Raw genomic sequence first — 25,825 nt, 5'->3', positions numbered from 1 at the left:
ATGTCCAACTATGTTAAGGGCTCTGGGCACAATTTGTTCCGAAGGGTCACAATCTAAATTTAACATGTCTCCTACTTCTTTCTGCCTCCTTTCTCCCTCTTCCAATATTAGAAATATTGTTGAGATAAATCTTATGCAGCTATTTAAAAAAGGTTGCTAAGCATATGCTTCCCAAATTTTCATGTCCCTCCATAGCCAGCCCCTTAAGGGCACTTCTTACTTCATTTCACAACCAGCCCTAACCCAGAATATGCCTGGAACATATACGCCCACAAGCCTGTTCCCCCATGATGTGCCATAAAATTATAGAATTGTCGGGTTGGAAGGGACCATGAGAGTTATCTAGTCCAACCCCCTGCAGTGCAGGAATCTTTTGCCCAACATGGGGCTTGAACCCATGGCGCTAAAATTAAGGGTCTCATTCTCTACCAACTGTGTTATCCCAGCCATCACTCACACCCTGATAAAAATGTTGAGTATTGACACAAAATGGATGCCATGGGCAACAACACAAAGGTGATGGTACCCTGTATGTGACTTGACACATACTATTTCCTTTGGCTAACTTATATCATCTCCACCAACAGCTATTATATATTTTAGAATTGTTTCCTTATTAACGGCACCAGTTTTGTTGTGTCAAATTAATGTATAGATTACTAAAACTCGGGGACTTCCAATGAAGCTCACTGTTTAAAGAAACAGGCTTCCTATATAGGCAAATGATTGTCCATTAGGAGAGCAGGATGCTGGACTATATGATGCTTTGGCCTGTTTCAGCAGGCTCTTCTTAAGTTCGTTTTCCTACCTCCCCAGATGCCCTTGAGCTGAACCTTCGGCCTGAAGGTGGAGGCGGCCCAAGAACCTTAGATCCAAATGCAATATGGGATATGTCTTGATTTTTACTATTTCGTGTCGTGGCCAATCCCCGGTTTAATAGATGGTCTGCTAAAAAAATAAGGCAGACAATTAATACTGGCATTGTGATCATACTGATTTATGAATAGCAGTGCATATACCGTATTTTCCGGCGTATAAGACGACTGGGCATATAAGACGACCCCCAACATTTCCAGTTAAAATATAGAGTTTGAGATATACTCGATCGCAGATTCTCCACCCGGCGTATAAGACGACCCCTGACTTTTGAGAAGATTTTCCTGGATTAAAAAGTAGTCTTATATGCCAGAATATATAGTAATTTAACAAGCAGAAATCATATGTATCGTATAAGCATCTACTCTGGAAAAACCACGCCAAAGAAAATCTCAAATGAAGTTCTTGCAGTACAAGTCAGGTGATGTGACATAAACGTGCCGTGAGCAAGGACTGGGCACAGCAACTGGCAATGGGCAATAATTTAGAACTCAAACTGAATCTTTGTGTTTTGAATTGAACATGTTTGGCTATTCATTTATGTTACTAGTGGGAAATCAGTTTTAAATGCACATTTAAACAGAAAAAGATAAACACTTAGATATACTATTGGATAGCTTGGTGAAGATGTATCAAATACTGAGTATACTGTCAAACGCTGGCCATCACACACTGGTATTAAACTTTGAAGCTTAAATAAATTCAACTTTGCTTCTAAAATATGTTTATTGTGTATGAAACTGTAAGACAGAGGGTGCTATTCAACCAGGATCCCTACCAACCAAAAGAAATAATATGTCAGTAGAATGGAGGGAGGCAATTTTTGACTATTCATCCCTTCCTGTAGCAATCCATGTACCCATCCCATATTTTCCAGTACCCCAAATCTCAAGAGCAGAACAAGATGGGGCTTAAAAAGGGAGGGAAAATTTCCAAAAGATGCTTCCCTCCTCGTTCTGTAGACAGGTGCCTTCATTCAGCAGAGGGATACCAACCAGACATAACTTGGAAAGAAAAACTGAAAAGTGTATAATACTCGGCTTGTCAATGGAAGAAAAATGTTGTTGTGCATTTTTAAAACAATAGCACAGACTTATTTCACTTTTACAGTTCAGGGTTGACACTTGATTTGATTCTAGCTTCCCATAGTCCTTTACAATTATACCTAACATGCCACAAGCTTATTTTCTCCTCCTCTCTATTTTCCGACATGAACGCCAAGCTGGCTATCAAGTTTTCCCACACATTACTAGTGGAACTGAGCTGAACTTGCCCTCAGCCCCTCCCTCCCATGCTTGAGAGTAGTGAGGAAGATGCTATGCTAAGAGAGAGAGAGAGAGAGAGAGGGAGGGAGGGAGGGAGAATAAGAGGCATTTTGCTAGGCCCAAGGGACATTGGTAAGCCATCATTAGGCTTTCTTCCTGAGATTCCAATTTGCTCCCTGGTGATGGAAACAGGACTGGCTGACATTACCCACCAAATTTGTTTCACAACTTTTCTTCATCTCATGAAAGTGAATAATCTCCCACTGTTTGATGACTCTAGCCCATACAAGAAAGACTGGAGATTCAAACATTCTAAGGAGTGGTGGAATAGCAACCTCAGGAGAGGTGACCTGTTTCAGTTAAGCACCAGGTTCTTTAATTTTCTGGCTGCTTTGTGATGTTCTCTGCCCCCCTATCAATTATGAAAACAGATTAACATGAATAGTTTCCATTCATGATCACATTAACTGACTGCAATTAATTGGCTACATCAACACGTACAAGTCATCTGCTATATTGAGCAACAAGGTATAGTTAAAAGCAAAGTAAAAAGTAATTTGGGCTTTTGATTAGGACCGGAACAACATAAAAAAGAAAGTTTAAATTCAAAGATTTTTAAACTTATCAAAGTGCTCACTTCCAGAAAGGCCTGATTTGGGGTCTTTGAAAAGAGAGGGAATGACAGTAGCACAACTCATCTCCTATTCATAGTGCAAGGTTAAAACTAAAGATTGGATTAGACTCTGAAGCTCCAGGCATTTTATTTTCTGTGGTTAACAAAAAAGAAAGAAAAAAGAACTTGGCATAGGTCAGGAATATACCCACTAATTACTTTACTACTTTACCAAGGGCTATAGTTTAGATGGTGAAACCTGGGGGTTCACTGCCTAATTGCCTTTTTAAACGTAGTCATTTTTTAATCTTTAGATTCACCATTCTCATTAGTTTAGCTATTTAATTATAATATCTTCTTTTACCGTAATGTTTCAGGAAATAAGTATTGGTAATTTTGGATCTGCAATTATACTGTTATTATATTTATGGATTATGATAATTTGAGTTTGGGGAAAGGCTGAATAAAAAATTAGATTAGCCAAATATGTTTTTGTTTTGTATTTCTTTCCCAAAACTGCAATCTTTTTTGAGCTATGGTTGCACTCATGACTTCTCTTTACAACATGCCAAAACTTTGGGAGGTTGTGTATCTGTAAACTTGAGTATTTGTGCCAACTTGTACTTAAGCATGCACCTAGTAGCTATAGGCGAGAAGGAACTGCATGCAGGCAACTAACTAACTACCGGTAATGGAATTCCATGCAGACAAGCACCTTTCATTGCTTGCACAGTTAAATGCAGGCAGATCTGACTGGTAAAATTGGCTATGGCTGATAACTTCTACAGCTGATTTCCAATTTCAAACAAATTTCAAAATCAAAATTGGAACTATAATTATCAAGCTATGGTAACTTTGATTAATATTAAACTATTAAGTTTTTCCTATATAAAATTATGAAGGTCTGACAATCACAGAAATCACAAAAGTGGGATATTTTTATAGCTTAGCAGCTCATCTATGTTAGTGCAATGCATCTATTCCTAGAAATGCTCTCCATGAAGGAAGCATACCTATTACTAGCTAGCCTTGTTTTAAACCAACTTAAGTAAGCTTTCCATTTCAGTTTTTAAGGTACTGGTTTGCTGTTTGTCAGAAAGGATGTGGTGAGAATGTGCAAATGCAGGTGCTGAAAATGTTAAAAAAATTGATAGACCAGGATTCCTCTGGTCTGATGAAACAGTAAGAACCAACAACACAAAAATGGACCCTCTTTTAATAGCACGTTATCTTTTGGCATATTACTGGATGCAAACGGATACATTTTGGACATGCCTTTGCACACGTAGCACTAAGTACCATGTAGCCCCAAAACAATGTAGAGTCAGTGGCAAGAACTGATGCAATAAAAACATCTGATAGGTCTAACTATCTAGCCATTGATAGAGAACATGATACCTTTTTTGGATCTGCTAACCAACCTTTGTCTTCTAAAAGCCCTGAAGATAATGCTTTGAAGGTCTCAGTTAAGTCTTTCTTGCTTGTGCATGCCATATTTATTTCAGAGGTAGAGTTTAAACTATAATGAGGTCTAGAAATGCTAGGTGTCACAACAGCAGAAGGCTTTGTCTAGAGCAGGGATAGAGAACCACTGACCCTTCAGATGCTGGACTTTAACTCCTATCAGTCCCAGTCAGCATGGCCAACAATGATGTGAGCTGTAGTCCAATAACAACTGGAGTCAAACGTTCTGTTCCTTGTCTAGGACAAACAGGAGCCAAACTGGCAAATGCCCTTATTAGTATTACTGGGCTTTACTGTGTAAGAGGCACCTTCAATTAGGTGAAGCTGCTTTTCATGTGTCAGCCATGGTGATTCTGCACTGACTCCTGTGCATCATCTTGAACATCTGAACGGTCCCTGAAATCCCTGTTTTTAAATCCTTGGAAAACAAGCATAATGACATGATGTGCAGATGAGCAAACATGGATATAATATGCAGCACAAAGATATGCAGGATGGCAAAAAGGTATGCTACCAAAGAATGATTCACACTTAGAAGCATTGTGCACCTATGTAGAGTTAAAAGTGGGGGGGGGAAGCATCAGAGCATTGCTTCTGTGGAAACAAAAGCACTCAGGCAAAGAGAGTGCTAATTTTTAAGTAAATTACCAGTTTTGATTTGTGCTTAGTGGACCACTACATCTTGTCATTAGCAAGTTGAACTGCTCAATTTAAGCAACCAGACTTGATTTTGTGTTCAATTAAACCACAGTCCCATTAATGGGGAGGGGGTGCAGAATTACTTCCTACAGTCCTACATTGACTAACAGTCAGTACTTAATCTGGGCTGGGAATTGAAAGAATTAACAGCGTAAAATTTTTAGTCAAATTACACACGCAATGATTAACTGGATACATGCTGGTTTTATTAATTTTGTGGAAAGCATTCAAAACACAGAATTGCTCTTCAACAGTATATCATTATATTTGTAATTCAGGGAAATTAGTTGTACACAATGAATTACAAACTTCGGTCTAGCAAATGTTAGAGGGGAGGGAGAGAATAGAAAACCTTTTTGTAAGGAAGGTGTGTGTGTGTGTGTGTGTGTGTGTGTGTGTGTGTGTAGGAGCAACACAATTTCCAGACATTCTCCCTTTGTCTTTGTGGATGTAAAAAAGGGCAGAAACGAGACTTATGCCCCTATTATTAGTTATTTACACAGTGGAAGTAGGCAAATGTGTGACTAAACATGGATGCTTAAAGAACAATAAGTAAGCAAATCTGTTTTCTCCTTTGATTGACTCTGCTTTGGCGTGACCTTTTTATGATCATTAGCCACATTTCTGGCATGAGCTTTGGCAATCATAAAAGCATTGTGCCCAAGCACCTCTGGGAGGCTGCGACTGCTGCTGTGGGAAGCAGTAGGCAAAGGTGCAAAGGGGGAGCAAGTGAGCGGGTGGGCAGGCAAATGGTGGCGGGATGATGATGGTGGTGGGATGGGGGGCATGATGCATACTGGCACCTTTTTTCATAGAAATACAGCACTGCTCACAATACTTGGATGATGTCCTCCTTAGATTCCAATGCTGCACTCTTCTCCCCGGAGAGGAGAGTTGGGAACCCAGCTTCCCCATCTGAAGCAGCTGTATCTGGGGTGGTGTCTGCCTCCTCCTGCCTCTGTTCCCTGGCCTCAGCCCTCCTTTAGGTCTTCCTTCTGTTCCTCTTCCCCATCTGTCTCAGCCTGCCACTCCACTGCTGGTGGAATAAGGATGTTTTGGCCTGGTGCCTAAATATATGTAATGACGGCACCAGGAAAGCTTCCCTTGTTCATACATTCATGCTGATTACTTGATTAATGGAGAATTATGTGAAGACTTTCACATGCGAACAGACCGTAACAGACCTACCACTACACACTGAACCTTTGTATCATGTAAAATGTAATCCACACGTTCAGCTGCCAGCCAACAAGATGTGTACATGTATTTGTGAAACAGCATCTAAAATTGCTGAACATGGTCCTTAAGCTTAGGGCATTGTCCGGTTGCATACTGAAGAGATCCTCAGTATCAGGGAAGAGAGCCTTGAGTCTGGCTCTAATGTTCTGTTCCAGGGAAGCGTGGCACCATTACTTCTAAGACTTTTTTATTGTTGGCAATATTGAACTGTTGCTTGGCAAACAACTTCAAGGTTTGGACTGTAACACCTTGATTCCTGCCTATGTCCACAACCAAATAAGAAGCCATACATAGACACAACAGAGTGATTTAAAACCTTGCATATATGTAAAGAACAACACCTCTATCTCTAATACTGCAGGCATTATATGAAAGAGTAAACAACTGGTATATACTCTTTCCCCTCCCAAATAACTCTCAATTATATATACTTCCAGATTATATCTACGTAATCCATCTTATTTTCCTAAAATGTAAAGTTCTTGGCAAGCAGAATGTACATTCTCTGCATCTGCATGGCACTAAAATTACTTAGATTGATGAAAGCTAATCCAAAGCAATCCGTTTTTCAAGTTTGTTATCCCATTACCTACTATTTGTAATCAGCAGAATCATTATCAGACACCAACTCTTGCTCCCATTCAAAATAAATGACCAATGGAAAAGACTAGGACCAGGGGGGGGGAAATCCCAGAAATGTGCAAGGCCTGACTGGATGGTGTTTCATGAATTCAGAAAGCAATGACTTGATACAGGACCCCACAAGTCCTAGTGGTGTATATATAAGTTACCCACTATCAAGGTAACTAAGGTTGCTGATGCTTACTGCATTATTGTATACAAACGTATGAAATAGAAATTATCCTATGCTCCCTGGCTTGCATGGGTTTATAGTAATGCACATTCACTTAATAAAGGACATGTTTAAGTTGAATAATCAGCAAGGTAGCTTTTATCTCATGCATAAAAAATTAATAGAGTCATTAGAAGTTCTCAATGAATCTACCCCAATGAACTCAACTCCCCTTGCCCCCCTACATTTTATGTTATGCATCATAGTGTCCTTGAACTTTAAGATAAAAGACATTGGGATTCTTGGGTGTAGTCTTGAATTTTTATTCAAACATATAATTAAATGTCTTGTAAAATTAAAGTAGAACAGGCTGTCATACAGAGGATGAAATAAAAATAAAAAATAATTATACCCCTAAGTGGTTATCCAAAATTAAATGAACTCTATTACCTTTTTTGTTTTCATTATATTAGGCACTGGAGTAGTGCCACAGTATTTTAAATTAAATTATTCACCTTTCTTATTTTGTTGTAGTTCATATTAATAAAGATCTTTTCTCATTACAAAATTTAATAGCAGGGTTTCTTCTTTTGGTCTTGAAAGGAGACAACCACTTTGTAAGTATTCCCCTCCCCCTTTAAATGGAATCTGTGAGCAAAATTTGGTACGTGACTTAGAGACTACATAAGTGACCATTTCCTCTTAAAGGGCACATTCAAAGGACAATTTTAAAGAACAAGTGACTCCAGTAACTTCATACTGTGCGTGTTTCCTGCTTTTCCAAAACAGCCCATCAGCAATTTGCTATACTGAGCCCCAGGGCTGGCCTAGCAAATTTTGCCACTGAGGCAAAACAGAAAGCGCCCCTCCCCACCCCTGCTGCCACCTCCTCCCCTGCTCACCCCCCCATGACTCCTCTGCTGCTCATCACCCGCCCTGCACCTGAGAAAAGGGGGAGAAAAAGGAGGCTGCCCAGGGAGCTGAAGACAGCAGTGGTGAGAGAGGTGGAGGAGGAGGTAAAGGGGGAGGAGCCACCAGACAGTGAGGCTTAGTGACCAAGGAGGTGTTGGCGAGGGGGGAGGAGTATACCAGTATATCTGAAGGAGCGTCTCCACCCCCATCGTTTTGTCCGGACAGGTCCAGCTCTGAGGGCATTCTGGCGGTTCCCTCAGTGTGAGAAGTGAGGTTACAGGGAACCAGGCAGAGGGCCTTCTCGGTAGTGGCGCCTGCCCTGTGAAATGCCCTCCTACCAGATGTCAAAAAATAAACTATCATCTGACTTTTAGAAGACATCTGAAGGCAGCCCTGTTTAGGGAAGTTTTTATTGTTTGATCTTTTACTGTGTTTTTAATAGCCTGTTGGAAGCTGCCCAGAGGGGCTGGGGAAACCCAGCCAGATGGGTGGGGTAATAATAATAATAATAATAATAATAATAATAATTACTATTAGAGTAGGCATTAGGGAGTGGGGGAGGAGGTGGGCCATCCCTCCCAATGTTTTCAAGCCTGCCAACCTTGGGGCAAGGGCTTCATTTTGCCTCATTAGTGGGCCAGCCCTGATGGGCCCTCTTTTCAAAGCTTAAGAACCATGGATGAGCACACTACCTTATTAATACGCTCCAAGAGCATCTCACATTGCCGCATCTGAGCAAAGCTATAAGAAGGGCTTATAGAAAGACGTATTTATGCAATGCCCCTTTTCTCTAATAGACTAGCCAAAGTCCCTCTTATTTTATGAGGTTTTATTTTCTTCCTGGCCCGGTATCAGCAGGTGCTTAGAACTGGTATCATCAATCCATCTATAAAAACCCCATTTCACAACAATTCATCATACCATAACCTAACCAAGAAATGGAATCTAAGGCCAGGCTATGCAGTTCATGGGTTGAGGCTATGCAGGCAGAGACGGAATCAGTTCTCAAAGGTTCCTACTAAGTTACTTTGCTCAGAGCAAGTGCATGTAATCTGAGATCCAGTTTGGGGGAGAGGGACAAAACCTATCACAGGCTTTGAAGTTTCCAGGGTGAAAAACAGGCTTAGTGCATGGTTGTGCGTGCACACACACACACACACACACATTTTCTCACGTGTAATTGAATGCTCAGAGGAGAAGAAAGTGTGACACATGGAGATAGTGCCATAAGCCCAGTGGTAGCTGTTGGGTTCTATGTACTTTCTCATTCAGAGGGGAACATGTAAACTGGTCCTCATGTAAAATCCTTAAGATTGCTAACACTTGATTCTAGTAGCAGGACCTGCATGTAACATAATGTCTCTAAACAGGGGACATGCACCAAGAATCAGCTTTGATGCTCCTACGAGGCCACCAACATATCCAATGAGCACAAATTAATTTTACAACCTACCTAATTCTGGTGAAGTTAAGAGCTGACCTCCACATTTTTGTTCTGCTGGGCGTAGCTTGTTCATATTCAGCAGCTGGGTGACTTGCGGCACATCTGAATTTAACTGACAGGCTCGAGGAATCGTATCTGTTGGCCCATCAGCTGTGAATGCAATATCAATACAAGTCTGAGTAAAATACAGCGAAGGCTTCACTTTTCTACACACCCGGTAGCTGAAACAAACAAGGGAAACAATATAGCCTATTTTCATTGATATTTTAAAAACCCTCTAGCCCCCATAGTTACAAAATGAAGAGTCTTCTAGCTGCCTCAAGCGTTGTGAACCAGAAAACAAAAGCTCATTTATTCATTTGATGTCCAAACCATCTGATTCTTAGTTCAATGGCATGATTTTTTTCCAGGCAAGACTCATTATTTCTGAACTGGGAGTTAGCAGTTCTAGAGATCTTCATTACCTCATCTGGACAGGAGGATTTAATCAATAACTAATGTGCCAGAGCCCCCAGCATTCAGGAAAAACATTTAATAATGTCACAAGACCTCAAACTTAACCTTTTCTTACCAATAGGAGCTTGGTGTTGTTGTTTTAACCAACAGCAGCAGCAGCATAAATACTGTCTAAAACAGAACCACCTCACATAAGAGATGCTCCCTCAGGCAAAAACCTCTTTCAGTCAACCATGCATTAAAAAGTATGAATGAAGAGATGTGGACTGAGTGCAGACAGGTCCAAGGTAAAAATAAAGTATTCCTGTGTAAGGTAAACAAAATGGTTCCTGGACTATGTGCTACAGCTGGACTCCCTAAAGGCTGTAGTTTGGATGCCCCCAATAGAAGTTAAGCTTTCAATAGGTAGAGTATAGACAATGTAAGAGCCATCTCTTTAGAGGGGGATGGGACAACATGATGATCTCAGTCCTTCTAGTCCCATAAATCTACAACGGCAATCACCAGCTGTTATATCTTTTCTAGGAAGCATAATTGCAGATGCCTGATTGCGGTTAACTTACTGTTAAAATAATTTATGTGTGAGGTTAAGAATTAATCAGATTTCAGGGTGGATGGGTTTTGCAATTAAACTCCACCTGCAATTAGCTGGCCTCACAATTTAGATCATGCCTGAGATTCAGTTACTATCTAATCTCATGTGGTTGTTACATCTGAGAAAGCTCTGTAACCCATCAAACAAGTGGGCAGAACTGGATATTTTGGCCCAGTTATTGCAACACCGAGTTGCTGCCGTGTCGCTCCATAGCATTAACAATTCCCACTGCAGCCGCTCCCCATGCCAGCATCAAGCCAACTGCCATGCCATCAGAGATATACAAGTACTGGTCTGTTGTTCATTTCATGCAATCTAAGAAATTAAACAACATAATTTGCTTTCTAAACAGACTGTATTACTTTAATGCCTGTACTGGGTTTTTTTGTCCAAGCCTCCCAGACATTCATATTATCTGACAAGCCCAGCTTCCACAGCAGTGTGTTGATATCAGTAATGGAGACTCAAAACTATAAAGAAAGAACAAAACACATTTGAAACACAGTGTTCTACATAATCAGCCACATTGCTGGAAAACAACAAACAAACAAACAAAGAAGATTCCCAAATGGAGAAAGGAAGAAACACTAGGAGAAGCACCGGCTGAGTACGCCAATCATTTTGTATCACAAGGCGTATCAACTTCCCAGTTTAATGAGAAATGAAAAAAACTGAAACAAAAAATAAAATAAAAAGTGGGGATGTAGCTCAACCTCCAGAGAAATATCCAAAGAGCTTTGCAGAAAGAAATCTACTTATCCACCTGATTCCCAATTCCATGGATCGCCCCAAAGGCTCACTGCTCTAATCCCGATTAAATGAACAGCAAGTTTCCAACTACAGTGCAAGATAATTAGCCAGCATTGTTTCACAAATAAAACCATGTTCTGTACCCTCCTTTTGTAAAAAAATATCCAGCCATAACTGTGCTTCCCCCACACACTTTCCTTTCGAGGAGTGTAAAAATTGGGTCCTCTGAGTATATTATGGGAAGATCACACACATTTATTTATTTAAAGATAAATAATTTTACAGGTTTATTTCTGTAAAGAACATTTATACTCAAATACTTTGAGATGGCTTCTCCATTTCCTGGCAAAAGTTTCTATCTGTTCAAAATTCAGTTCTGGAATGGCCCAAAGGGACAAAGTCTCTCTCTCTCTCTCTTTCCCATCCCCCCCCCCCATTCGACCAACCAACAAAGAGAATGCCTCCAAGAAGATGTGGCTATTGTTTCAGGATGAGGTGAGTGGCTCAAACAAACTCTGCATGGTGGGATCTGGGATCCCAGTCCTGGGAAACCCTGACACCGTGCAAGTAATATTAACAGAGTTCAATGGGAAATACTCTTACATAAATCTCACTGGTACATGGAACTTGAGAAAGAGCAGGAAATGTTCCCAGTTGTGTTTTTGATTAGATTAAGTCAGAATAACTCTGCAGCTCCTAGCAGGGCTATGTTAATTGGCACCAGATGTGGAAAGAAAAACAAGCTTATCATGCTCAATAGGTATGCAACATCTAAGTTGGCATGAAATGTAAATTTTGGAACTAAAAAGATGCAACTTGTGATGTGATACAAATGGAAGATGAGCCCTTTTGGATCACACAAAAGGTCTGTCTAGTCAAGCATCTTGTATTTCATAGTGGCCAACCAGAGGTTTCTGGAAAGCCAACAACCAGGAGATGCAGGCAACAGCCCTCCCTTGCTGTTGCTCACTGTTCAGAAGCAGACTGCTGTATTAGCTAACTAAAGTTCTAGTATCATGAGGGAGCAAAACTTCTGTTTACTTTATCCACATGCCCTTATCATTCTGAAGTTGATGGGTGACTTGATATGCATTTCCCAGTACAAAAGAACTTTTTTCATGATAAGGACCCTGCTCCTCATGCTTTCACCCTGTAATGGCAGGTGCTGCAAAGAGCAGAGCTGTCACTCAGCAGAATACATGGGAAGGATTTTGAACACAGCAAAGTTGTCTTACCCCATTCTTAAGATAAGTTAATATACATTAGCATCAAAAGATGCCCCCTTCCCCATGAGACAAAAGTTTAAAATGACCTGATTGCAGCACTGCATTTATCTCATTAGAAACTAAAGTGTCTGCATTTTGAATTATTAGTCTGCTTTTTTACTGTATTGCATTAAAATGTTTGATTTTAAATGTATGCAAGTATGCTGAACCTAAATGCAGGATAAAATGTTTTGAATTCATTGAATTCTGACTGCTTTGAAATGCAATGTAAATATAGATATAGGTATCAGGATATTAAAATATAACAGCATTTATTTAGAATGAAGGGACTCTCCTCCTCCTAATTTACAGCTGTGAATGGCCCGTTAGCAATCTTCTAAGCATTTACTGTCTAACCTAACAAGCAGAGATAATGGCAATTTCATCCTTATGATCTTATGCCCTGTATAGTATAGCACATACAGGAAGAATCCACCTTCATGTCAATCTAACTGGAAAGCAATGCCAATTTTATTTTGCCTTCAGCTGGTAGAACCCCGTTCAGCTGTCACCCCAGTGAACACCATTCAATAAACATTTCAATATGACAGATTTCCTCCCAGACTGACACATAACAAATCAACGAGCTAATGGATGGCAAAAGGCTCTCTGCACAGATGGCACAGTTCTGCAAAACAAAATGCTGGTCCTTAAAAACCAAAGCCTTGCAAATTCAAATCACCTGGAGAGAATAAACACAAAATTAAAATGCCATCTCCATGGTATTATTCCCCTCCCATTTTTTTTAAACCCAACAACAAAAACAATATACTTGGATCAGGGTCATGAGAGCATAGTCAAGACAGAGAAAGCAGAGTCTGTTTAAATCAAGACACATTTGCTCAATAGCAGGAGCATCCAAAATTGACCACCTGGTTCCAGGAAGAATGTAACTGCAGGCAATCATCTAAAGCAGTCCTCTCTTCCACCGATAGCCCACAAGAATGCCTCCAATAGCCAGTGACAGCTCTTCTCTGTGGGCACACAGAGCTCCATTCCAACACACAACTGAGAAGCAAAGTTAACACAAGATTCAAACTATTTGCAGGAGCTCACTCATTGTTGCCTCTTCCTAGAGGTCTTCAAGATGCTTTTGAATTATGGTGCTGGAGGAGACTGTTGAGAGTCCCATGGACTGCAAGAAGATCAAACCTATCCATTCTTAAAGAAATCAGCCCTGAGTGCTCACTAGAAGGACAGATCCTGAAGTTGAGGCTCCAGTACTTTGGCCACCTCATGAGAAGAGAAGACTCCCTAGAAAAGACCCTGATGTTGGGAAAGATGGAGGGCACAAGGAGAAGGGGACGACAGAGGATGAGATGGTTGGACAGTGTTCTCGAAGCTACTAACATGAGTTTGGCCAAACTGCGAGAGGCAGTGAAGGATAGGCGTGCCTGGCATGCTCTGGTCCATGGGGTCACGAAGAGTCGGACACGACTGAACAACAACAACAAAGAGGTCTCCAAAGCAGAAGAATTCAATCATCTCATGTACTCATGTATTTGAAATAGTAACGTCACTGCAGTCAGAGGGGCTGGGTTGGGATGCAAACTTGACCAACTTACAATGTTTTGTCACAGTTCTGTGGCTTCCCCAAAAAATGCTGAGCTTGGAAAACCTAGCTAGCTTTCTGATCTTTCAAAGATTAGCTTGGTTTACTGACACCACATCAAAACTCTTATCACGTGCTGCTTTATATTCCATTGCCACAAACAGGACATGTAGTATGGTAAGAGTAGATTGGAAGAAAAAGACTATGGAAAGTCTATACTGATTTGGGAAAGAGATGGGGCTAGGTTGAAGAAAGAAAGGTTAATTCAGCATCAAGGAGATAGAAGGAAGGAAGAGTCATCTACTCTAACCACCTGCCTTAAAAGTTAAGAGATACCCACATGGCTGTCTCCCAAGGGAACCTATACAATCCAGAGCACGTGCTATGAGCAGAATGGAATTGCAAATAGTTCCAGATAATTGAAGCAAAAGAGCAAGATACAAAAAAAGATGCAAAGCGTAAAGCAAGAAGACTTAAAGTTTAAACAAATAAGCAGGCTGGAGGAAAAGCTCAAATTACAATGCAGAACTAGCCTCAGAATTATTATCTGCCAAAAGTCTCTTACTGCTTACTTTTGTAGAGGATGCTGGGAGAGTGAAGAATCTAGTCTAAAACAGATTGCAGGGGGGGGGGGGAGTTCATTTGACTGGAAGAAACTCAGCCCAGATTATGAAGAGCAGAGTTGAATGCAAGGGGGCAGGGGGACCTGACTTCTTTTATTTAGACACAGTGATAGTGTCGCATTCAAAGAGTAACATGTGGCTGATGAGCAATGGGACTTCTCACTAATATAGTGAGCAGCTCATTATCAAAACCATCTTTTTCCTTCTTCAGAGGTCCCATTTCCAAAATGAAGAAAAATAATGGCTGGGTTTTATGTAGGTAGTCTTGACAATTTTCCTTTTAGAAGACACCTTGAGAAAATGACATCTCTCAGCAGAAGAGCCCACTGATAATTAAATAACAAGCTCTCTTTCAAATTGCTTAATGAAATACTTACCTGAAGGTAGCTCGCCAGAAGATTATTAGCAGTTTTGTATGCTAATTTAAAGATGGAACCTTTTCCACAATGCAGTTTTAATGAAGGCAGCGCTTTATAAAAATGTAAGTGCCTTCCCACCTTGTCACCACACTTAGCTAATGTCATTGACAACCCCTGAGCCAGAGAGATACATGACCTGTACTTGCATTAATTGCAGTGAAATCATCTAAACTCTCAAATGATTAATCATAGAAGCCTGGTAGACAAGCTTGAAACTGTATGATACGACAGTAACTCAGTGGAGTTCCAGGAGGTTCAAGTTAACACACCATCTTCATCATCTGTATCCAGGGGCTTTGACTTCAGTGTGAAGATTTTTCGCAGTTTACAGTTAGCTGAAACAATAATGCCATCCAAGGACTGGAAGACGGCTCCTTTGAATATCTCACTGGTGAATGCTACCAAGTCAATGCACAGGTTGCACCACTAAGAAAAGAGTGAAAACAGATTTAATGACATCTTTACATAAGCTGCAGGTCTTGTAAAAGAAATCAGCACAAAAATTTACCACTAAATATAATTATACCCCAACTCTCCCATAGCTGCTCCATGGAATATATGTTTTCTCCACATCAAGGAATGTTGCAGCCATGCAAGTGGTCTATAATTGCCTTCAGTCTGAACTTTTAGCATGCATTTTGTACTTGAAATCAGTGATACTTGCTTTCAAATTAAGTGTGTTGAGGTCTGAGTTGCCTGTGCATATTAATGGCTGATGGTAAACTAGTAAAGAGCGATCAATATAAATGGTTATGACTATCAAGGATCCCTGTCAAACTGCAACCCACTTCTCTCCTGCTGCTTGCTTTCTCTTTCTCTGCATTTGTCTCAACACACACCTTGATACCAATGGCTGATCTTCTCTGATGTAACTATAGGCCCATGTAAAAAATAAATCATATCCCCTGTGACTGCCACTGGTTTGATGATCTTAAGTCACAGAAGAGCCAGGTGGCCTTTGCCCAGGTAGCTCAGCACTTAGGACACCATTGATGTGTGACATTAAATTCAGAAATCCATGGCAGTAGATAAAGAACTTCCAAATGTTGTGTGGATATATCATTCTGCAGTCTCAGGAACGAAAGAGAAATACGAATGCTAGCTTCTTATAATGGATGGTTCTACTGTCTGTGCAATGTTATGTTATATTTGAGTGTGTTATGTTTATCCCTGAAGGAAAGCTTGCCTTCTCCTATTGGGAACAAGCAGATTTGTAACCTGTGGCATGATGAGAGGTATGTATGTGTTCTGCAGTTCTACACACACAAAAACAGAACAGAATTTGGTTTGGGATTTCAGCATTCTATCAGTTTTTATCTTTTAAAAAAGCATTTCTAACTCTTCTGGCAACAAACTTTGGCTTCAAGGTATATGGGAAACATCTAGTGAAGCTTCCTGAGCAACAGGATTTCCAGTTGTTCAGGGCTTCAGGGTCTTTCATAACTCCTTGTCTCATTCAATGACTAGCAGAAGAAATTACCCATAACAGCATGTGGCTTAAATTTACCTAAAGTATACAGGTTGCATATTAGGCTAGATCTTGCTTTATTTCTCTTTAGTACAGAGTCCTCACAGCCTAGACACAGTCTCAAAATACAATCCCAGGTATAGGACAAGCCAGCAGGGTACCCCACAGAATTCAATCTTCAGGGTTGATGATGTCTCTGGAGTACAATCAAGACAGCCCTGAAGGAGGCTAATCACATCAGGCTTGAGCAATAAATGAGAAAGAAATCTTAGTGGAACTAAGGAACAAGCCCCAGATAAAAGCAACTTATAAACATGTAGCAACATTTTAGAAGTTTGTTTCAAGTCTTTTACTTTGGGTCAGAAATAGCCAATTGATGTTTTGCATTCCCTAAAGAGAAAGTATTTAAGCTTTTTTTGATCCTCAGCTTTACAATCCACCTCCCAGGTCAATTCAAGAGCTTCATCACTGACTAATGCTATCTGGTAAAGCTGAAATTCTGCACTGAACATGTACACATGTAGATTGACCTAGCATTCATAAAGGAACACAGAAGCCACCTTTCATATACACTGTGATGGAGGATGCAGCAGCATCACACCTGTTGCGCTGAATATAGTACAGTGGCAACCTGCACTTATCTTACAAAAACCCATGCTTCTTCCACACTTTTTAAGTGCTGGAAGCCAATCATTGGACCGACTAGGATAGGGAACAGAAGTCCTGCCCTTCAGAATTGCCTGTGTCAAATCTTTTGTGACATCTTGATTATACTGGTTAGTACAGCAAGTAAGTAAGCAGATGAAACAGTTGTATGAAAGACAACCGCTCCATTCAAAGTCATTGGGCAAATAAACTTCTCTGTCCCATGCAACTCATGGGATTGCACACCACAGTTCTTCTTTTGTGCCGCAGGAGAGGTAAATGCAGAAGTCAACGCTTCCCATGCCTAGCCTGCGTGTCTTACCCCAAGAAACAGAACATTCTTAAGAGATTGCCACCTTTTCTACATTGCACTGGGATCCGTAAGACCAAAAGTGAGAATCTGTTTTTAAGGGCAGCCACATGCCAAATGCGAGTCAAAGGACAATATCAGTAGTAGTGACCAACAACTGACAGTGTATCCACCCCCCATTAGTTCACATCGGACAGTTTGTTGTTATGGATATGTTAATGTGGTTTCAGTCCTGCAGTTGTGCACAAATATGCCTTCTGTGCAAGGATATGGTGTTTGTAAAGAGCAGGATTAGCACCATGGATGTTAACTGTATATGAACCTGGAAATGGAAGACAATAATGCTTTAACATTGTGAAGCTCACCCCTATAGCAGTAATGTGTTTACTATGTGTAATTTGAAGTCATTTGGTATGTTTCTTTTGTGGAAGTCAAATGGAGCATAGTTAATATTGTCAGATCTTCCTGTACAAATTTTCCTGCAGAGTTATTTAAGAAACGGTGTGTGTTCTTCATTTCTTACATAACTATAGAGAAAACTCTCACCAGGAGCACCTGACAATATTAAGGCACGATCCATTTGACTTCCACAAAAGAGGTATACTGAATGGCATCAAATTACATATGACAAACACACTGTCACAACCAGAGGACAAACACACTAAAACACTGTATACTGAAAGAAGAAATATCAATATTCATTTTTAGTATGTACTAATGGAAATGTGCAGCTCTAGCTGTGTAGGAAATTGTCTTTGCTAAGCACTAATAAAATAAATATTTAGATGAAAACAAAGTATTTGGGTGAAAACTAAAAGTTAACGGGAAAGCTTTAACCAGTGTCATAATCATTCATTAATTTCAGTGCAAAATGCCATTCCTTAATGGGCTTGCCACCTCTGAGGAACATTGATGACATTGTTCTAACTAATCTGTGTGCATTATTTGATGTAGGGACAACATTTAAGATTACCAATGAAGAAATTACTTGTTTTGCTTGTGAGAGAGAATTTCCCCTCAAAATCCCTTCAAAAATACCATATGTACTATACTAAGAAACTGGCATATTTTTACACAGCTAGATTTTTTTCTTACTTAAAAGCCACTGCTTTTTGGGAAAGCAGAGTGAATGGAGGCTTATCTCTTTCCTCTTCTGTACAATCAGAATGCACATTCAACATGACTAGGAGAACTGGGGAGGGGATCCCTATTGGCCATGCAGGGGACTGGAGGATGTTCTCAGTTCTGATTGCAACAAGGGAAGGATAGCTGAAGAGAGATGCCTCCTTGCCCCATAATACATCCCCAGCAAGAGTCACCCTCCCATTGTGTCTGCAATTTAATTTGTAACACCTAGACATTTAGTTGCATGCTATGTACCCAGAAAATTTCTAGTTTGATCTTGGTATCTACCAGCCTCATGTATTCATATGACTACAGAGCTGCTCAGTTTCAAAATCTAGAGTTGGACATCACAAGGAACATTATATCTACCTTCTCAACAAACAAAAACCATCCAACTGTATAAAAGTCCCATCACCAGATCCCCATCAAATAACTCGTTCTTTGAGTGGAATCTTACAACTAAAGTTCATATTTTGACTGAATTTAATTTACTGCAGATTAAGGCAGTGTTTTTCAACCACTGTTCCGCGGCACACTAGTGTGCCGCGAGATGTTGCCTGGTGTGCCGTGGGAAAAATTGAAAAATTACTTTATATATAGTCAATATAGGCACAGAGTTAAATTTTTTAACATTTTCTAATGGTGGTGTGCCTCGTGATTTTTTTCATGAAACAAGTGTGCCTTTGCCCAAAAAAGGTTGAAAAACACTGGATTAAGGAATACAGTCTTGAAACACTGGTGTTAGTCTGACACAGTCACCACAAAAACGAAGATGCAGGAAAATAATTCATTGCATGGGAAAACTCAGTCAGTACAGCATGAGACTTAATCTCATGGTCATGGGTTCAAGCCCCATGTTGGGGAAAAGATTCCTGCACTGCAAGGGGTTGGACTAGATGACCCTCCTGGTCCCGTCCAACTCTACAATTGATCTATGATCTTGAATTAACCACTGCTTCAGTGGTATGACTGTCTGGTACATATTAATTTTTAAGGCCATGCTTGAAAAAAGGAGAAAACTAAAATGAAGTTATTAGTATAATATAAATGCCTTCCAAAAAGTTGTAGAAAAAGGACTTTTGCAAATAAGTATTTTGCAAACAGTCTCTGTCTCATTCTCTCTTTCTCAGTTCAATGTATTTGGTAGTTACTTGTAAAGGGTGTATGCCTACAAATACCTATTTAAATAAAAATGCTAAGACTGTTTTCATCCTTGGCAGGATCTTGCTTTAATATGAAAACCAATGCCTTCAAATTAGCTGTAGTTTGCAAGAAGATATTTCACATGATTAGCAGCCCGAAGGGTAGAAGTTGCATTTTATGGTGCAGTGCAGATGGGAAGCCGTATCCTCACCCCAAATATGCAATTAGATAGCAATACATATCAGACAGACATCTGCTTGTTAAGGAAAATTCATGGTCACATCTGAAACTTCTGGCAAATTTAATTTTCAGAATTTATACATTCTGTACACAATTGGGTGAACAAAGTGATTACCAACCTACAGATGGAAGGCATATTTTCCAGGATGTTTTAATTCTCATATCTAAGACTTATTCTTAGCACTAGCTTAGAGCAAGCAGCACTGGTGCTATAGGCCATATCACATAGCTTCATTGAAATGGGATCACTATTGTACTTCTAATGACTACTGGTGTGGCATGAAGGGCAGTGGTGACAGAAAATGGTATCAAGAGCCCCTGGCAAGAATTTGTGCTCTGCTCACTCACTCTAAGTTCTGCCTTTGTTTGGATCGGGCTTGGAACACCCAAATAACAGCCTGAATATGGTAAGTAGGGTCCATGGAAGAGTTCGCTGGCACACCTGCTTGACCTTTATGTTACAGAAATTCCTAATACTATTCCTATTTGAAGTTCTTTCTGCACATGCACATGTACCTGCTTATACAATTAACTTAAATCACTGCTTTGGACTGAACCAGAAAGTCAACTTCTTGTCTTCTGCAGACATAAGTACTGATAAGACATAAGTACCATGATGATCAACTATAACCGTTCTTACAGATACTTAGAAGTATTGCAATGCAAAAGAAAAGGGATCTATAAATTGGAAGGAAATATACCTACAATTTTGCGCTTGATCATAAAAAGAGGAATTTTTGCATGAAGGGGGGTTATGGACAACTCCTTGTGGATTGTTGATAAATACAACCTTCTTTTAATGTTTCCTAAATCAGTTATCCTGTAAAAGAGAAAAGGTGAGAGGGGGGAGGAAAAGAGATCTCCATCAATACAATAACCACTATCTCTGGGCAACCACAGAAAACCATCATTCATATGCAGAACCTTTAAATCAAGGACAGCAAATAGAGAGTTTAAGTATTACCCCTTTTACAAGATAGGTAATGAGATTTCTCTCTCAAATTCAAAGTTAGTGGCTACAAGCCTGAATATATAAAATCACTTTACATGCTAATTTTATTTCAATGCTCTTCACTCTTCACTAGATTTCCACAGCACTTCAACCTATGAAAGAATTCAATTTGTATGAACTGAGAAGCCACTAGCCTTTAATAATCATGCTTTTTCAGTCCCTTAAGCTCGTGTTATCTTGGGACATGCTGTCACCCCACTAAATAGGAAATCATTATAGGCTCTCTTTTTCTAAAAACCCACCTGCCATTTCATATGCGCTCTTTGTATGCTTAAAGATAGACACAAAACATTGTATGTCGGTTTTACTTCCCAAGCACATATCTCCAAACCTGAATTAACAACACACAAGTTTATTGCTAACTATTCAGGCTGGTCCTCCAGTGACAGCCAGAACACTGGATTTGAACATCATTAATAGATTTAGACTGCAATCACGATCAGCTTTGGTTCAGATTGATAAAGTGGCTCCTATGTACGTTCTGCTTCCTTGTGGTTTCCATGAATGTTCAAAGCTGGCTTAATTTCATTCTAGAATTCGCCCAACAGAAAATGGCTCACTACAAATGTTTTTAGATTGGAAATCGAAGCAACCAAATTTTTAATTCCTACCACCTGCTTTCTTTTCTTTAAGGAGAAAATGTTTTTACCAACAACTTCACCTAATTGTTTTTTTTCATTGTTTTGTTATCAAAACAATGATGTTTTCTTCTATTTTTCCGAACAGTAACTTAGGTACAAAAGCTACCTTTTGGAACTGTAAGAAAATAAACAATTTTTAAATTCAGTACTCAAGGTAATGCAAGAATTACAAGTCACAATACACCTAGAAACCATAAAACTATACTTTTATGCACATTAAAATCAAATGTTAGCAACGTAGAGCTACAAATGTTTACAACTCTTCTCACAAGCACTGACATCTGCATTGCTCAGCTTCAGCAAAGCAAGAAAACTCCAACTATGACTAAAAGGCAAAAGAAAATACTGGAAGTTTCCTTAATGATCAAAACAACCTACTAGAGAAAAGTATGACGTAATTAGAAAAATAATCAATTTATTGAGAGGTGGGTTCTATTTATCAGCTATTTGAATGGAAAAAAAAACATTGACAACACCCCTTAATATAACTTATTCCATCCTATGTAACCTTCTATTTTCTCTAAATCAACAGTTATAAATAAGCACTTGTAATATCTAGTATATCAATGAAAAAGCAAAGGAAAAAATGTGATGAAACTCAGCCATCTTTGTACAGAATAAAGAAGGTTGATTCAGAGCTTTAAAGAAAAATGCAGTCAACCTAGGTAACCTTTTACAGATTTAACAACTCACCAGGCCCTATAAACAAGTTAACATATGGAGCAATCCATTCTCTCCTGTGATGGGAATGGGAAGCCATCACAAATAAGAACTCTATGTTGACACTGAAACCCCCCCCCCAATATGTTTGCATATTAAACAAAACAAAACAAAACAGGGTGATAACTGCATAATGCAAAAAACCAAGATTCCAGTTTCACTACAGGTATGGAAGCAACTGTCCAAGCGGTTTATTAATGTAATGGTAGCTGATCTTTCTAATGCACTTTCAGAAGTAGGCTTATACATTGCTTAAATTAATCTTGGTCTACTGAGGGATCATTCAGTCTGAAAAGTGGGATGCAAATTAAGTAAAATCTTTAAATATATATACAATTTTCTTTAGAATTAGTAAACTCAATCCCACCACCATCAGGTATGAAAGCCAGGAGTGCTACTTCAGTGTTAAGAGACAGCAAACCTCTGTCAGATGGTGAGAATTAAATACAAGGGATGAGTATTATCACAACTACCAACTTTCTTATAGTTTCTAGTTGGCCACTGCCAGAAACCAATGTAGTGGGCTAGATTGTTCACTAATCCATCTTGTTAAACGAGACTTCTAAATTTGGAATATGCCACAAGAGACTACCAAATCAAGGCGTTAGTCACATTGTCTCCCCTAAAGAATAATGTGTTTTAATTATACCACCCAAGAAGCAGTGGACGTTTCACAACACAGACATTTAATATTTTGGGTCTTTTAAATACACCAACTCTTCTATATATGTTCTATATATGCTGGGGATTGGCACTTCTTAGATGCTCAGCTGACAAATAATATATGAGGAAAGAAGAGCGAGAATGTGAAAACAAATTTCTACAACAACTTAATACATCAATAACAACAAGAACAAGAACAACAACAACATACAACCCAAGTATCATAGCCCTGGCAAGATGAAACCACAATCCTAGCTGGTCAGCGTGGTTTTGTTTAAGAAGCACACTTCATTGAGGTTTAAGGAACCCTCCTCAAAAGGAACACATTTTAAAACCCGCAGAATACTTAATTAAGACTGTCATCTGCAAATATATGAACCCAAGAGCTATGATTGGTGTTGGCCGGGAAATTCAACCTTTAATTTTGCTGTGAAAAAAGCAGGAGATCCTATGCAAAACTTTTGAAAAAAAAGAAACAAAAACAAAACTACACAGCTCTCATCATATCAGAAAACATTTGAAAAGCTCTACAGGAGTTAATGGTTTTTATTATGTTTATGCTTCAGTCTTCCTATCTGAGGGGTCAGACATGGGACAGGAAAATAATGAGACCACGTTGAGAAAAAATGAGGTAGTCAACAGGAAAAATCAACCTCATTTATAATAATATCCCTCTGATCAGCAGGTGCATAACTCTTCCAGCTATGGTCATTAGCTGCATTCATTTCACACTTAACGTCTACATTTGCAAAACATTTTAAAGCAAAATTACTTTTCAGTTCAATTTTCAATTCAATTTTCAATTCTATCTCATAGCTTCAGCTCTGATTGACTATTTTCCTCTTGACAGCAAATGCAGCAAAAACAAGAGTTAAAATGGTAGCAACTACCCAGGAGTGCAGATATACTCATTGACTCAGATTACCTATTCATTTTGCTGTTGTATATATGACAATTTATGGCAGTTTGTTAATGTTCACTTCAAAGCTTAAAATGAACTCTGAATAAAACAAGCAGCAGCGTGGATTATTAGTTCATTGGGCTTCCTGCTTCTTACAAACTGTTTCCCTTTATTATAAACTATTCAGTGTGTACATGGCCTTATAGCGAAAGATGATCACCTTTCATGAATATTGCTGAATGCTTATGGAAGAAATCTAAAACCTGTTGAAACACTTAAAAAAAAATCTGGCAAACAGAGCCAGGGGATAAAAGTCAACAAAAGACAGAAAAAGAAATGACTGCATACAAACAGAGGTGCTGGAAGTTGAACCACAGACCATTTTATTTATTTCATTTAGAAGAATTTATAAATTGCTCATTCAAAGATTCTCCAAGAGCTGTACATAAAACAATTATCAATATAAAAATAAAATCAGCAAAATTTAAAAATAGGTATGAGGTCAAGGCTCACGGGGGCATCCCAGGGGTATTCAGTCAGTGTTAAAGGCAACAGGTCAGAGCTCCCAGGACCCTCCTATGGTAGTTAATGAGCTGTTGTCTCTGCCTCCAAATGAAGTCTTGCATATGTTGTCAGTAAAAAAGGTAAAGGTAAAGGACCCCTGACAGTTAAGTCCAGTCGCAAACGACTCTGGGGTTGCGGTGCTCATCTCGCTTTACTGGCCGAGGGAACCGACGTTTGTCCGCAGACGGTTTTTCCAGGTCATGTGGCCAGCATGACTAAGCCGCTTCTGGCAAACCAGAGCAGTGCACGGAAACGCAGTTTACCTTCCCGCCGGAGTGGTACCTATTTATCTACTTGCACTTTGATGTGCTTTCAAACTGCTAGGTAGGCAGGAGCTGGGACCGAACAACGGGAGCTCACCCCATCACAGGGGTTCGAACCGTCAGTACTACAGTGCAGTAAACCTAACCTGCTCAAAGGAGCTGCCTGACTTTTAAACCCTCACTTTATTCTACAGTCTTTGACTCCTGTAGGGCTGGGGAGACAGGTACCCTGGAAGACCCCTCCTCTGACAAAGTTATCATGGAAGCAAGGCTGTGTCTCCCAGTCAGAAGCATGCTGAAGATGGTCCTAACAGTTCCCCCCTAAAGGATATAGTTGGAGACTCACCATCCCCATAGTAAACAGAGTATACAGTGCATGGTCTCTGGGTCATAACAAAGACCTGCTTACACCACTGAATTTTCCTTTCTCCATGAATTCCTGTTGCCCTCACTGAATCCTCACGCTGTTTTTAACCTCTCCACTTGCTAGTATGTGAAAGAAACGCTTCACTAGTTTACAGTCCATATCTTGTTTGCCCACATAACATCCCTTTGAAACTTCTGTTTTACAACACAGAAATGGCAAACTACTGTGAAAAATTCAATCACACAGTACAACTAGTATACTTGCAGTTAAGTGTGTTGTTACAGAATGTTAAGGCTGCAATACAAGTGGTGGCTTTAATATTCAAACAGAACTACACATGCTCAAGGGCTGCCCTGTTAAATTTCATGAGTTAGGGTGTGCTTCATGCACTAAAGCAGGGAATTCATATACATCTGTAAAGCACTTACAGAGACAAACATATCCCCAAACTCTTGCACACATGGTCATGTACATCTGGTGGAAACATCGAGGGATTTTGGAAAACACCAATGCTGTTTAAGATGCAGTAGACATAAGACACTTGGAATTGGGGGGTGGCACCACCACAGACTGCTGAGTCTTATAAAACTTTGATTTCAAAACTTTGATTTAGGTCATTCCAATGTCTATTTCTTTGGGTTTAAACTATTTACTAAATTCAGTTTTATGGAATGATGATTTGTTTAGTCAAGCTTTGGAAATCTGTGCCAGCTGATTTAGGAACATGTAATTCTGCAAAATAGCTTTTAATTTGTTCAGTAGAGACAAGGTCCTATAATGAGTATAAATGTGCACAAT

At 39.6% G+C, this 25,825-nt stretch overlaps 1 protein-coding gene across 5 annotated transcripts in view; it reads right to left on the bottom strand.

Annotated features, from left to right (window-relative positions):
* CFAP20DC (CFAP20 domain containing) overlaps positions 1–25,825 on the bottom strand; it is a 140,876-nt gene that overhangs the window by 71,183 nt on the left and 43,868 nt on the right. For 3 of the 5 annotated variants that reach the window (XM_033141325.1, XM_033141327.1, XM_033141328.1), the window contains 4 exons: positions 20,602–20,716; positions 15,235–15,391; positions 9,315–9,455; positions 809–948 (listed from right to left, as the gene is read on the bottom strand). In XM_033141325.1, coding sequence (XP_032997216.1) covers positions 809–948; positions 9,315–9,455; positions 15,235–15,391; positions 20,602–20,716 — 553 coding nt within the window. Of the gene's footprint in view, positions 1–808; positions 949–9,314; positions 9,527–15,234; positions 15,392–20,601; positions 20,717–25,825 lie in introns of those variants that run through there. The other 2 variants (XM_033141326.1, XM_033141329.1) reach the window with 2 other exon arrangements.

The sequence above is a fragment of the Lacerta agilis genome, chromosome 2, assembly GCF_009819535.1.
Source record: "Lacerta agilis isolate rLacAgi1 chromosome 2, rLacAgi1.pri, whole genome shotgun sequence".
Classification (NCBI taxonomy): Eukaryota; Metazoa; Chordata; class Lepidosauria; order Squamata; family Lacertidae; genus Lacerta; species Lacerta agilis.
The sequence above is the reverse complement of the archived record's forward strand: the minus strand, read 5'-3'. Positions and strand labels throughout refer to the sequence as shown.